Genomic DNA, 14024 nt, shown 5'->3' on the forward strand with positions numbered 1-14024 from the left:
CAGAAGTTAGCGGACCAGTGTCAAGTCATAGCATAAAAATTACGACCTCCGTTCAAAACTTTCAAAATAAAACCGTTATTGCTGAACGAATTGAGACCGTGAAAGTACCGTTACATTTGAGGAGGAATCTGTCGTTACCAACAGACGGGATGTGAATATGATAGTAGCTATCTATTGTGTTATTTTGGGAGAGCACCCGTGTAGAAACATAGCTTTGATGTTAGAGGAAAAAGCATGAGAGGAAGAATGATTGGGGCCATCAACGTCCCATTATTACAGTTTTGTTGAATGAACATAGTTGGGGGTTTTTTCACAGCATATTCATCGCCATACATATAATACAATGCCATAGACACAGGTGTATATTTTGTTTTGTTTTTCTGTAAACACGAACACATCGGTAACTTATTTAACGGTTTTACTTTGAAGGCAACATCCTCTCATTCCCGTATTCTCTGGCTGTCTCTGGTCAGCTTGACGCAGCTGGTTAGCGGTATCTGTATCCTGAAACTCCTCTCGAAAAGACGTGCTCAGCCCCCCGGCTGTACTACGCATGCTACTTGAGTTCCTGTCGTCACCGGTAAGAGGAAAAAACAAATGAAAGAAGTTGTTCCACAATAACCTACTTTAGCCCTATTTAGGCCCACGCTGTACCGTTTTATATTATTCATGAGGACATCTTCAGTCAGGTGATGCTGATGATATTCAATTTAGGAAATCCAATCTCATAAAGCAATCATAATTGGGTTGTTGTGAACAATAATTTCACCTATTGGATTACACCATAGTAATATAGCCTAATTACAGTCTACATTATAACTATAGTAACCTAGTTTTAGTAGGCTTTATTCAAATTTCACTGCAAAAGCATGTAAGTCCCTATAGGAATATTACAGTGATAGCTAGGCTACTACATATTTATAAACATAAAACCTAGCTCACCATTAGCTCACTACTGAATAGGCAGATAGCTAGTTTAGGTTGTGTCCCTCATTTTTTATACTCTCACCTAACCCCCTTATTAGGCAATGACCTGACACGATACCCAGGTTCAGTCTGTAATATAGGCCTAAAAGTTCTCATGGTCAGAGGAAAGGCAGAGGAAACATGAGACTACCACTTGTACGTGCTTAAATCATCCATGTTTTAAATTAATTAGAAGACAAAACTCTGTATTGTGTAGCGCCCTCGTATGGAAAGGTTCTCAAATTGCTGTCATCATCTGCTTTGGTTCCTCATGCTTGGCTGTGGCTGCCTCCTCCACATCCACCAGGAGGAAGCAAAGCCGTTTACTCTATGCTGGCTTCAAGTGCTCTCGAAAATATCGTAATTTTGACATGAACGCACATATGAACGACCCATGGAAGCCAATCACATAGTAAAACACATCACTTTTACCATCAATTGTATATTGATGGTAAAAGTGATGTGTTTTACTATGTGATTGGTTGCCATTTTATGTAGTGTTGTTACATGTTTGTATTTTCACTTTTTGCTGTCACACATTTTTTATGTGCATACTTGTAAGTTATTTTATTGGTGTTTATTTAGCCTGGAGTTTATTCATATTGTTATAAAAGATATACAACAACAAATATGTTACTGTTGGATCTTAAAAAAATATTGATTGATCAGTTACCCAATGCTCATTCTCCTCTTTATTCTTCCGTTGAAACATTAGCCAGAAGCAGATTTGAATTGATTTAAAGCAGTTTTGTGCCGCTTGATTCAACAGCTACCAAAAAATACTTTTGTTACGTGGTCAGTTTTGGCACCCAAGCGCTGGGTGCGCCACAAGAACGACTTGTGAAGTGGGAAGTTGGAGTTTAGGATGAGCACTTGAAGGCAGCAATACTGGCAATATCATCCCGGCTGGTGTTACCGGCTCCCATGGAAGTGTTATAGCCTATTGGGAGCTACCAGCCCCCTTTCCCATCTGCTTTAAATGTTTGTAAATGTTTTGTCCTGGGAAATGTTGTTATTCATCTGTTGTCTTTTCACCTCTTTCTACCTCTAAACATATATCTCCGCCAAAATTGCCTCCAAACTTCCAAATAGACTCTTATAGTTCTTTCTAAGTTGAGTAAAACTGTTGCACGTGGGCCAAGGAGAAACATAACACTTCCATGACATCCCCTATAAGACAAAGGTCCCAAACTGCCTGACTGGTCTACTTTATAAGGTCCCAGTTTCTCCAGCCACTTAAAGAGGGACCGCCCTAGATATCGACTTTTTACGCGTAGGCTCCTCTCCTGCCCATGCTGTGCTCAGGAGGTCCAGCCCCTCTGGAGGGAGGAGAAGATTGTTTAAACGCCCGTTTTATTGCCTTGACGTGTTTGACAGAATATCCTTCTGCGAGGTCAGACGCACTTAGACCGCCTGGCACCATCATTTCATGGATGCATCTATATCCTGAGTGCGCAGACTCTTTTTTTTCCTTAACTTCAACAACTTTGCCTTCCCCAGGAGACTCTTTTCACAAGGTTTTTCGAGACTGAACAGCGTTTTCATGGGTGACCATCCTGTCGTGTAGCATTTACTACAGTGTTTGTTGGTGTAAATAGGCTAACATTTGACCTGTCAAGATGCAGCTCCGAACTGTCCTTGACGTTAAAGTTGTGGATGTGCAGAAGAGAAGGAATCCCTCGAAACACTATGTGAGTTGTCTTCTCGTTCTCTATTTCTGACTTCGCGATACCACGTTCTTCAACTATCACAGCCATGTAACAGTGCATGCTATTGCTGTTAAAGCTTTGAGTGCATGATCTTGGTGACATCTTCCAGTTTTGAGTAATGACATCAAATCTCACGGGACATGAGCCTGGGACAGTTCAGGTCTCTGTGGAACTGAAAAAAAAAATCAATTAGTCCATCAGGTTAAATTGGATTAATTAACCTGAGAGTTAGGATCAATTGATCCCTCTCTCCCCGAGGCCGCTAAACATAGACCAGCTACTTTCCCTTGGGATGGAAGCATGGAGGTGAGGGTTTGGATGGAAAGTCCCCAAGAGGGAAGAAGAAGAGGGAAAAAAATAAAATCGCATTATCTATGAGCTAAGCAACTGAAAATGCTTATCCGGTTGGAGAGAGAGGAAAGAAGCAACCCTTTGTCTTTTGTCTCCAAGGTTCAAGTGTGACTTCCTTCCAGGAGAGGGACGCAGGGCACTGGAGCCCGGGGAGCGCATGCATGGCAACTAATCTCTGTTTACACACAGACTCAAACCACATAGCCAGGAGGGATGAGATCTCATGGCGCGGCTTTAGTTTGTAGCCTATAATTGTTTTTGCATGCATTCCCTCTGTTAAATACCGATTTCAATGCTAAAAATTTGCATGCCAACCACCCCTGTTGGCAATTTAATGCAAATTGCACCTTCGCATGGCTGTGTGTATGTCATTTGCGGTCACTTCATTGAAATTTGTTGTAAAGAATAAGCAGCAATGTTCCATGGAATTAAAATGTATCGGTAATATTAGTTATTACCCACTAATAACCGCCTTGTAATTATCATAATCCACTCCTGGTGTTACTGTTCAGCTGCGAAATTACGCATGAATTGATTTATAATTGTTAATTTCAGATTTCGTACTGATATTTTTACCCATAGCCATATCCAAATGATAAGTAGGCCTACATACAAATGAGGGAGATGCTACATGGTAAAGCACACTCTTTGTGGATATGGCTTTACCTCAGACAGCCGCGCTTTGAGCTGTTGTTTCCTAAATCCAGAGCATTTGGTCATGCTGTCTGTCTCTAATTAGCGAGCTGCTGGAGAGCTCGTTCCGCCTGGCCGCACACTCTTTCTGTAATGAACTGTGCTGTAAAGCGAAGACTTGATTTCGAACGGGCAACTCGTGTCCTTACAGATTGCCACCACATGTCTAAATGTTGCCTTTGTAAACAGGTCGGTGCCATGCATGCACTCACATGGAAGTGCATTCGGTTCAGGCATCTGTTGTAAACCTCAGGGCGTGCCCGATTGTTTGTGGGCCGTGTATTGCAGACGCATGTACCGAGTTTCATTTGGGGAAACTTCAGACAGCAGTCTTTTGTTCTGTAGCTGCCTGACTGATTTAGAGGTCTCCCTAGGAAAGTAATATCTCTATTTCAAGATCTGTATGAGTAAACAAATCGTCCCTGCTGTTATTCCTGGTGATGGATATATCAAGTTGTTGACATAATGGGAGCGACATTTGTTTCCTCTGACAGTCGATTCAGAGTGACATAAAAGTGAAATGTGAAGATGTTACTGAACGTACATGGCATTGAGCTGCAACTTTAATGTTTATCATACCAACACATCATTTGTTTTATTGTTTGCACACCAGGGGGGTATTTCACAAAGCAGGATCAGAAAGTTAGCCAGATAACTGTGAAAAATATTATGACAGAACCCAGTGATACTGATGTGAATCTGTAAAACAAAACTTAAATATTTAGTTTAGGACTATGATTCAGTCATGCATGTTGATGATTTCTACTTGTCAGAGCCAAACAAATTCAAATAATTTATTGTGTTCATCTTTGAGCTCTATGTTGAATGTGTGACCAAGTATAAATTACATACTAGTTTAAAATCTGTTGACCCTCTCATTGACCCATGGCAGCTCGACACAGACAGCCTTAATGAGTTTATTTGACCTTTGACGACCTCTTGAAGTTGAGTCAGGAGGGAATGCACTTTGTGTCATTAGGGCAAGTTAAGCTCAAGTGGTGCCACGGTGTCTTTGACAAAGTGACTTTGTTCCTAATGGGCCTCTTTTGTTTGTGTTTGTCTTTCTCTCACTAGGTTTACCTTATCAACGTCACTTACTCAGACTCCACTTCCCATGTCATCTACAGAAGATACAGCAAGTTCTTCGATCTGCAGGTATGGTAACTTTGTCCAAATAACTAAGTGCTTCTTATCACTATTTTACTGTCTGAGCAGTTTTAATTCACATTTGACTTTGATTTTATGACATTCGTGAAACTGTGATGAAGTCATGTTATCACACGTCTGCATGTGAAGATGTGAAGATGCCTAAAAGCAATCAAGTTTTTCATTGTGTGTTGAGAATGGCCTGAATGTTTCCTGTTCATGTGACCATATTAGATTCTATGAGGTCAGTTTGACCCTTTGGTCACTCTCTTCCAGCAGCTGGAAGGCAAGCCTCAATATGCTTAGTGTGCTCCCTATAAGATGATGTACCAATCAGGGGAAGCCCCCCATTGAAAGGTCTCATTGAAGACCCCTGGAGCCTGGCGGAAATGGGGAAATGGGGGAAATCCTGTCGACTGATGCGTCATATTGATTCAAATAATGAAGCGAGAGGAAGACATGACCTCAGTCAAAATGCAGAATGAGGCAAATTAATCCTCAGGTTTGTTTGAGGGATCCAGTCCCCCTTGGTGAAATTTACATATTTCCCAACTCTGAGCCAAGTTTACTGTGCAACCACTCAGGGCTAAATTGTCTGTATAGCTTGTTTGCCAGAGAGACAACACATCTAAACAGAGTCTCAGACTGTATGAGTAGCCTAAGCTACAGTATGGGTGAAGAAATGTGGCGTTTGTGAATAAATGGACTTGCAATTCCCTTGTAAAAGGCAGTCTGGCTCCTCTCAGATAGCCCACTCAGCCAGACTGCACTCACAGCACTGTGGCTCTGGTGGGCTGACCGTGTTGATGGCAGCAGAGGAAACCCTTTGTTCCAGGTCTCTTGCTAATAGCCAGGAAAATTCTGCCCTGCTCTGTTTGATGGAAACAGAGCTCCTCTCCTGTCTCTGTAAACATTAGTCTTGTCCATAGATCCCCGCTGCCTGCGTCTGTTTGCCTGGCCATGGTTATCAGTGAAGAGCAACAGACAGCAGCTGTCTATACAAAACGGGTGGGGATGTTGTGTTTTAGTTGCCCTTCTTATGAACATAGACATATAGGCCAGAGGTGAAGCGTATGTGCAACACACTGGGAACTGCAGTATGGCCTTGGAGAAAACAATAAGCATTGTAGTGAGCAGGTGCACAAAAAAACACCAAAACATTTTCCCAAACAATCATGTTGAAATAGCATATCAAGAGGTGCTTTATTGCTAAATTTTAAAATAAATATTCCAACACCAGAGAAAACTGATTTATTCTGCTCAATCTTCTGGAAATCAATTTGCTCCGTGAGATTTGCGATAAACTTCCTAAGGAAGGAGGATGCAGCTTAGGACATGACAGGGCCAATCCCAGAATGCACTGGATGAAAAGGAGGAGGAAGTCATGATCAGGAAGGGGTGGGGGTGGGTGTTTGGGGTGACCAACAGTTTTGATGATAGATAAGTGCCACTGTATGGAGCCTGCATGTAAAGTAACCAGCAAATTAAAGTGACCTTTGAGCTTACATTAATTCAACTGGCCATTTGTTCTCATTTGAAATAAAGGGAAGATGCTTTTCCTCAGTGGTTTAAACCATGCAGCTATTTTCAGTTTATGCTGCCCTGCATGTCTCTCATGTATTAACACTACACTACAATATTGTTAAGCAATGAGAGTCTACTACTTTTCTCCCTTTTCTTGTGCCTTAAATGAATCATTGTGTAGCTCATCTGCTCATCCGCCAAGTATTTGTTCTAAAATATTTGTCTTTTTTCCAAGCAGACACAAAGCTTTTGCTTGTGTGTCAGCCAGCTGACACCTACAGTTGGTTTCAAACTCTGCACTGCTCTCTGTCTCTGTAGCACAATTGCACGCTTCATGTTCACTAGAAGCTGACAGGGAAAAGAAATACAGTTTACACCCTCTGCCTGACAAATGTGACCATGATCTCATTTGATATGCATTGATTCAGAATGAACAAATGCAACGTGAGCCTGATGTTGTTTTGGACAGCCTAGTCAAAAGCTAAGTCAGGTCAGAGAACAGGAAACTGGCTGAAAACCAGTTGCTGATCATTTATATTATGTCTGTCTAAGATCAGTTAGCATTGTACAGCTGGTCATATAAAACCCTATGCCAACACAAAGCTGCTTTGCTGTTTGTCTTTTAAAGATAAAGTATCCCTTTGCAGTGGCATGATGTCCTAAAGAGCACTTACTACTAATGTTTCAAACCTCTCTAGTGCACTCTTCGTAACTCGTAACTGCTCCTCCGGGAAGCAATCACCGTAAATCACCAGAATCCCATCTCCTTTTCATCTGATTCCTCCTTTCCTCATCGTTTCTGCTGACGTTACAACGCACATGCTCTTTGTAATACATGTGCAGTGTCAAGTGATCCTCTGTATTTAGATCCATTTTTTTTTTGTGCAGAATAGTGCTGAGCCTGAATTCTACCCAACACCATCTCTGGTGTCAGAGGGAAATGTTTTTGACCCGCACATGTTTGACGTGAGCAGAAGTGGTTGGTGTGTCAAACAGAGTTTACCCTCAGAGAGAGGCGAGTGAGGTCTCCCCCTCCACACCCTTCGACCACAGAGGACAGAGCGCACGGGTCACGGCGTTCCACAGGGGGATTGTGGAGTGTGCAAGCTGGCCTGGTTTCCTTTTGGGTAGAAACTCCTCCAAAGATCCCTTAGTCGTCATTATTTTTGGATTGGGGAATTGGACGGGGGTCAGCTCTACCCTGTCTGCACTGTAATTTGTCTGGCCTACATTCCTGACATAAGCTGGGCCTTTAACAAGGTTATTTTTCTCAATGCGCTCTTCTACCTAACCTGAGGTGCTTTGCAGTCATATGAGGGTGGAAGATCTAATGGCTGAGCATTCATGTAAAAGGCAGGCTCAAGTATTACTGAATCAATAAACTGACCGTGGCTAATTGAGCCAGTCGTTTGCAGAGATAAATGACCCAAAGGTGATGAGGTGAATTCCTTCAGGGCTTGCCGAATGTAAGTACTTTCCATTTTGGTAGCAATTGGTTAGTACTGTCAAATCCATAAAATGTGTATTTACATTATTAGATTGTATTTGTTTCTGATAATTATGACAGTGCCGCTTTTGCAGCAATAACATAGATGCACAGTTAAATGTGATTCTCTCTAAGTACGTTTCTGACCAAGAGTGCTGTTGCACATAATCTCTCAGCAGTAAACAACTGTCAGATGGATGTCAAAACACAATCCAGAGATGGAATTTGATTGTTTTCCCACTCAAACATTCCTCCAAACTCCCCGTCTGAGATTCTGTTCAGAAGAGCTTCTTTGTCTGCACAGTGCAGTCTCTCTCTCTCTCTCTCTTTCTCTCTCTCTCTCTCTCTCTCTCTGTGCCTCTTCTCCCCCTATTCCTTTGAGTGTTGCAATTAAGTTTAAGTGCCTCAAATTATTATCATTATCGTATACAGAAGCTGTTTGGGTTTTTCTGTCACAGTAATTCAAATTTGGAGTGTCATAATGTCAAAACAGAGATGCATTTGACCACTGAATGTGTATTGCGCTTTCTTCCCTGGGCATTTATTTGCAGCACTGATTATAACGTCCAAAACCCAGAAAGAAAAAGACAGGGAAGTGTGGCTACATCATAGCACCTGTTGCTACACAGACTTGTTCACTTTCCCAGTGGGAACACTTGGCTGACACTGCAACTTAACACATTGCTGTGTCTTGCACAGAGTTTAGGAAAGCAGTACAGTGTAAATACAGCTTGAAGCTCCTGCATTAAAAGCGCCTGAAATTGGAGAAATTCTTGCCCGGAGAGTTTTGTTCCAAGTTGTCCGGCTGTTGCCATGGTGACGGCTTTCCCACCTGTCCCGTGGAGCCGTGAGCGTATCCAGGCAGCCCCTCGGGGGGTGATGTCATCATCGCTTCTGGATGAGAAGCCTCTCTATCAGCCGGGCCTGGTTCAGAGGTGTTGAGTGAACGCTCCCAGCTTGGAGGGAGTGTACAGTTACATCCAGCAGAGAAGCTGATAACATGATGAGCGTGTGGCTTAGTGTGTCAGTCGAACAATAAAATAATCAATTCTCCTATGTACTATTATAAAAACATTCTGAATGTTGTGGATTTTACAGAACATACTGTACAGCGATGTAGTGCTTTCACAATAGGCTTTTTCTGAGCTATTATTGCCATTGCATCCTAAAGAAAAATAGGCTGGTTTAGATACATTTTTGGGGTCTTCCCACTTCAGTTTAAAGAGCAAAAACAGATCAAAATCTGTGCATTTCTGCCTATTTAGACAGTTTTGGTTAACCAGAGCAGTTCTTTATATTCAGCATTTTATCTTGCCCTCAAAACACAATAATGATGGCTACTTTCTTCAAAGGAAACCACTCCTCATTTGCTGTCTATATTTCTGAGGAGGGGGGAAATGCCAAGGCCAGAAAGAGATTTGGAGTTTTAGCAAAGGCAGCAGACAAGTAGAGAAAAGAAAGAACCACAAGAAGAGAAACCAAACCACCTCTCACTGGAAAAGTCCCACAAACAACTCCTACAGGCCCAGACAGAGTGGATCCAACTTTACCCTCCAAGCAGGCTTGATTCTGTTTGTCCACCTGGTTCTTTTTGGCCCGCTCTAGACCGAGACTAGTCCCCTAGTCTCCTCCTCCTAGATGAGTCCTTCTCTTTAGTTTGCTGTTCAGCAGAGCACATCTGGAACAAGGCAAGGCAGAACTAAGGCGGAGCTACATCTGGATTTTGAGCATGCTTGTACTGTAGGATGCTCACATGTGCATTCATTTACCTTGGGGTTTTACTATGATTTATAAGATGGGGAAACTAGAAACCCTGTGACCGTGACACAAACACATACAGACACACACTTACACCGTGGCAATGCATGTTTCGTAAGCACTCAACAAAATGTGCTCATACATCATGCACAACACAGTGCATGTTCGCTTGCACACATGGGACATGCACATACAGTATGTACATGTATCTAAGAACACATGCTGAAATGCTCACAGACTGCTCCACTGAGAATAAAATGCTTACATATCTATATCTATATCTCTTAATAGATAGATAGTTAGATGTACAAATGTGTCTAAATGTGCTTGAATTGGTGCTTGAATAGTTCATACATCAAAGTGTTGTTAAAAATTATCGACTGTAAACGCTTTTTAAGCTTCTTATGTGGAACTTGCTGTCGAGAGTGTTTTCGGGTGAGTGTGGGTGACGTAACCTTGTCCGCTGCCCCAGAGATCAAAGTGACCCATGTGTGTAGGCCTAGTTACACGACACAGTAGCTTTTCAGAAGATATGTAATTACACCCTGTATTGCAGTCATTTAACAGGGAGGTCGTCTGCCGCTGGAGAGTTCGTGACCTCCCATGTGTTTCTATCGGTGCCTTCATCTCAGATTCCTTCACTTTGAACTTTCTCTGATAAACTTGTGGTGGATAAACGTCGATTCATGTGGTTTAGCCGTCAAACAAGTCAGCTGACAATGACTGCTTTCCATTTAGATTGGCAGATAGCTTTTTCTTTACGAATTATTGTTCAAAGCAGCAGAGTGTTTTGCTGCTTAGCTCATTTCTCTGCCACTGTTTACCCTCTCCCTCGCTTTTCCAGATGCGGATCCTTGACAAATTCCCAATTGAGGGAGGGCAAAAGGACCCCAAAAAGAGGATCATTCCATTTCTGCCAGGTGATAAGCACACACAATACAACACAACATGGACTACACTGTCATTTCTACCAGCACACTATCACTAATTTGTGTCACATCCACTCTGCGTCTATCCAAGAGACTGCAGTATTGAAGAGCTTTGTAGGCAGAACGGCTCTGACATTTTCATGCACAACAGATATTTGTTAGTACGCCTACTACATACTCCATAGCATGGCCTACCACATTGTATTGTGTTATTAACTGCTGTGCTCCACCCAAGCCAAATCAGTTTGTGGTGTGCCATGGAAGTAGGAGGCTGGCAGAGAGGGATTCCTCTAATCTGATAAACTCGGTGTGGCCCGGAGCGGAGTAGAGCAGTGAAGAGCTCCTTTGTTACACAAGCTGCACAGCTCTAGTCGGGCCAGTGTGGTTTAGATGTCTCTGTAAGCCCACCATGGAGCGTACAGTATTCACTTACACTCACAGAGAGGTAAACAATCGCCATGTGAAATTTCACCGTTAAGTGGGCTCCATGCATTTAGATACTGATATTAGCAGTCAGTTTCCCTAGGGTCTTACAATGAGACCTTAATGGAGGGGGAAAGTAACTAATTAAAACGTTTCTAGTTACTATACATAGTTTTTTGCCTAACACACCTTTGGAGTACTACTCAAGCCTGTACTGTGAATGATTTTAAAAAAATGTGTTTACTCCTGTTTTTGCTTGAGCATGTTAAGGGTAATTAGCACAATGAGTTCTATCAAACAGTAATTTTCTACTGCTGGGACTGCTGAGATCATCCTTTGAGGTGTAAAAACAGTCTATGGCTATACAGCTATATTAGGTTCTAGTATTATCCCTTGATATTTGTCCTACTGTCCTTCAGCTGTTACTTTTACAAATGCACACCAAATACCAGACACACCAGTACATTAAATTGTGCCATTTCTTAATGTGTTTAGAGTTGGACATTCTACATATTTAAAATTTGTATTTGCAGGTCAGAATGGAAAAAAAACAACTTTCCTTCTTATATTTAGTGATAATTGACGGTGGTCTATGTGTTTTTTCCCCAGGTAAAGTCTTGTTTCGCCGAAGTCACATAAGAGATGTAGCTGTCAAAAGACTGAAGCACCTGGATAACTACTGCAAAGTAAGACCAATGCTTCCTGTCTCTGTTGCCCACCGAGCTGTAGCTGTCTCACAAACTTTTAGTCATTATATCAGTTTGTCCACTGTTGGCGTAAAACAGATTGTCCTCTCAAATTATTATGATGATACAACAGACACTAAATGCTACATACGCATTTTTGGTTTATCTGTTGTGTACGAAGAGCGTTTTTATCTCTGTTTATGCCTGACTCCCTGCGCATATTTTCTCTAACATTTGCACGCCAGACCTCAGCATCTATCTCCCCCACCAGCCTCAACAGGAAAGCAACAGCTCTATCTGCACTGGTCATTTCCTTTCACCATGTAAATAGGCAGCTTATAAAGGAAACGGGGGAAATAGGGGCTCAGAGGGCAAAAGCAGCATCCGCAGAGCAAGAATGAATCAGCAGACCTGAGCTGTAGTAGTGAACACAATCGGCTGCCTGACCTTCTTATATTCATTAGGTCAGGGGAGGAAATGTGGGGCAGGCAGGTTGCCAAGTGTGGCAACATTAACACCTCACATAGAGTTTTTATTTAGAGAAACCAAGCTACTTTTCCAGTGAATGAATGAGAGAAACAAAGTAAGTATGTCTAAGTAATAGAATTTTTGATGCTCTATTTTCTGATTCCAGTGCAGTGGGTGTGAGCATCTCATTTTGAATGCAGCTGAAACATGGAGGGTGGTTGCACTGTATCACCCTCCATATGTTTTCCTTTGTCTTATCCCTCCCTCTGGGTTGTGAACCCTCTTCCTTCCCCTCCACGCCCTCCGAGCCTCTCCTCCACCTTCTCATCTGACTGACCATACACTGACTGGTGCTAAACATATTCATTACTCATCGCCATTCAAAGCAAACTGTAGCGCTTTTGGATATGTGACCTTTTTGTATAAACCGGTGGCGCTCTTCCTCCCTTCCCTCCCACAGGCTCTGATGAAGCTTCCCACCCAAATTTCCCAAAGTGAGGAGGTGCTGAAGTTCTTTGAGACCAAGGCGGAGGACCTCAACCCTCCCAAAGAGTGAGTGTCACTGACTGTATACATTAGGCAATCATCGGTCTGTTTAGGCTATCACTGAGCATTAGCATTAGAGCTGAACAATTAATTGAAAAAAAAGAATCGAATACGCAATATGAACTTCTGCAATTTCCAAATTGCAGACGCTGCAATTAATTGCAGGGGCGTCCAACATGGATTTCTAAACAAGTTGTTTTAGAGGTAATCTTTGGTCCATGAATCCATGAAGTTCAATATTGGGGACATTTTTGATCATACTCAAACTCAGTAAATCCTACACACTGACACTTTTCTTTAAACAATTTTAAACTTTGAAAAAACGTTTATGACAAGAAAAACTTGTGATATGATGATATGAATCACAGTTTAAATCGCAATTGCAATATTCTTTCAAATAATCGCAATTTAGTTTTTTGTCAATATCTTTCAGCTCAGCGGCCCTAACACATTGCCCTCTGGTGGGTTGTAAGAGCAGTATAGCAGAATAGATGTATATGTATGTGTGTGTGTGTGTGTGTGTGTGTGTGTGTGTGTGTGTGGTTCAGCAGCTGGGACAGATGCCTGTCACCCGATGCTGACCCATCCTGATCCGCAGGCTTTGCTGTGTCTCAGAGATGATTGATTGTTGGCCGAGAGGCTCTGTATTTTATGAACGATGATATCTGGGAATCTGGGAGGTGAAGCCTGATCCCTGCCCCAGTGCGTAAGGTTCAATGGTATCATGAGAGAGCGGCTAAGTTCAAGTCTCGGGGCAGATGAGGCTCTTGAGCCTATTCATTTGTCATACTCAGTTCAAAGTCAGTGGGAGTAATTACAGAGTGGCCCTCTTGAATGGGTGTCAAAAGACTTTTAGTTGAAGTTTTTTTCTCTCCTTTTGATTTATATTCAATTGAGATTGGTTGAATGCAGCAATTTTACAGATCAGCATGTCTGTTCAGCATGTCTGAGAAAACCATTCACATCTTGGTATACTAAGATGTGAATGCATTTCTCTGCACTATCCCAACACATTCAAGGAGAAAAATGCGGTAGAGCAACTTCCAAAGTGGTCTCTCCACTGCCACCAGGCTCACCACCTCTAACCCCCTTTTAAATACACATACATGATAATCCCACTTCAAAGTGAGATCCCCCTTCAGTCTCTGAGACAGCCCAGCGCAGCTTAAAATGAGATGTTGAGGTCTAAAGGCCATACCACCCATGTGCTCACTTAAGTTCACAACACTGAATATGGGAGAACTGGACCACTTCAAATTTACTTGTATGTTATTCTGAAACAGTAGACATTTTCCTAAAAATGTCCCATGATTTTCTTCTTTTGTTCTGAATTTCAATT

At 42.2% G+C, this 14024-nt stretch overlaps 1 protein-coding gene across 3 annotated transcripts in view; it reads left to right on the top strand.

Moving 5' to 3' along the window:
- Window positions 1-2531: 2531 nt before the first annotated feature.
- LOC139661604 (SH3 and PX domain-containing protein 2A-like) overlaps window positions 2532-14024 on the top strand; it is a 47343-nt gene continuing 35850 nt past the window's right edge. For all 3 annotated transcript variants that reach the window (XM_071540101.1, XM_071540104.1, XM_071540103.1), the window contains exons 1-5: window positions 2532-2657; window positions 4794-4874; window positions 10478-10553; window positions 11595-11671; window positions 12600-12691. In XM_071540101.1, the coding sequence (XP_071396202.1) occupies window positions 2586-2657; window positions 4794-4874; window positions 10478-10553; window positions 11595-11671; window positions 12600-12691 (398 nt within the window). In that variant the 5' untranslated portion in view covers window positions 2532-2585. The remainder of the gene's footprint in view (window positions 2658-4793; window positions 4875-10477; window positions 10554-11594; window positions 11672-12599; window positions 12692-14024) is intronic.

This window comes from Centroberyx affinis, unplaced genomic scaffold (assembly GCF_046629955.1).
Source record: "Centroberyx affinis isolate AG114_WGS23_722 - 3 ecotype Tasmania unplaced genomic scaffold, CSIRO-AGI_Caff_v1 ptg003562l_1, whole genome shotgun sequence".
Classification (NCBI taxonomy): domain Eukaryota; kingdom Metazoa; phylum Chordata; class Actinopteri; order Beryciformes; family Berycidae; genus Centroberyx; species Centroberyx affinis.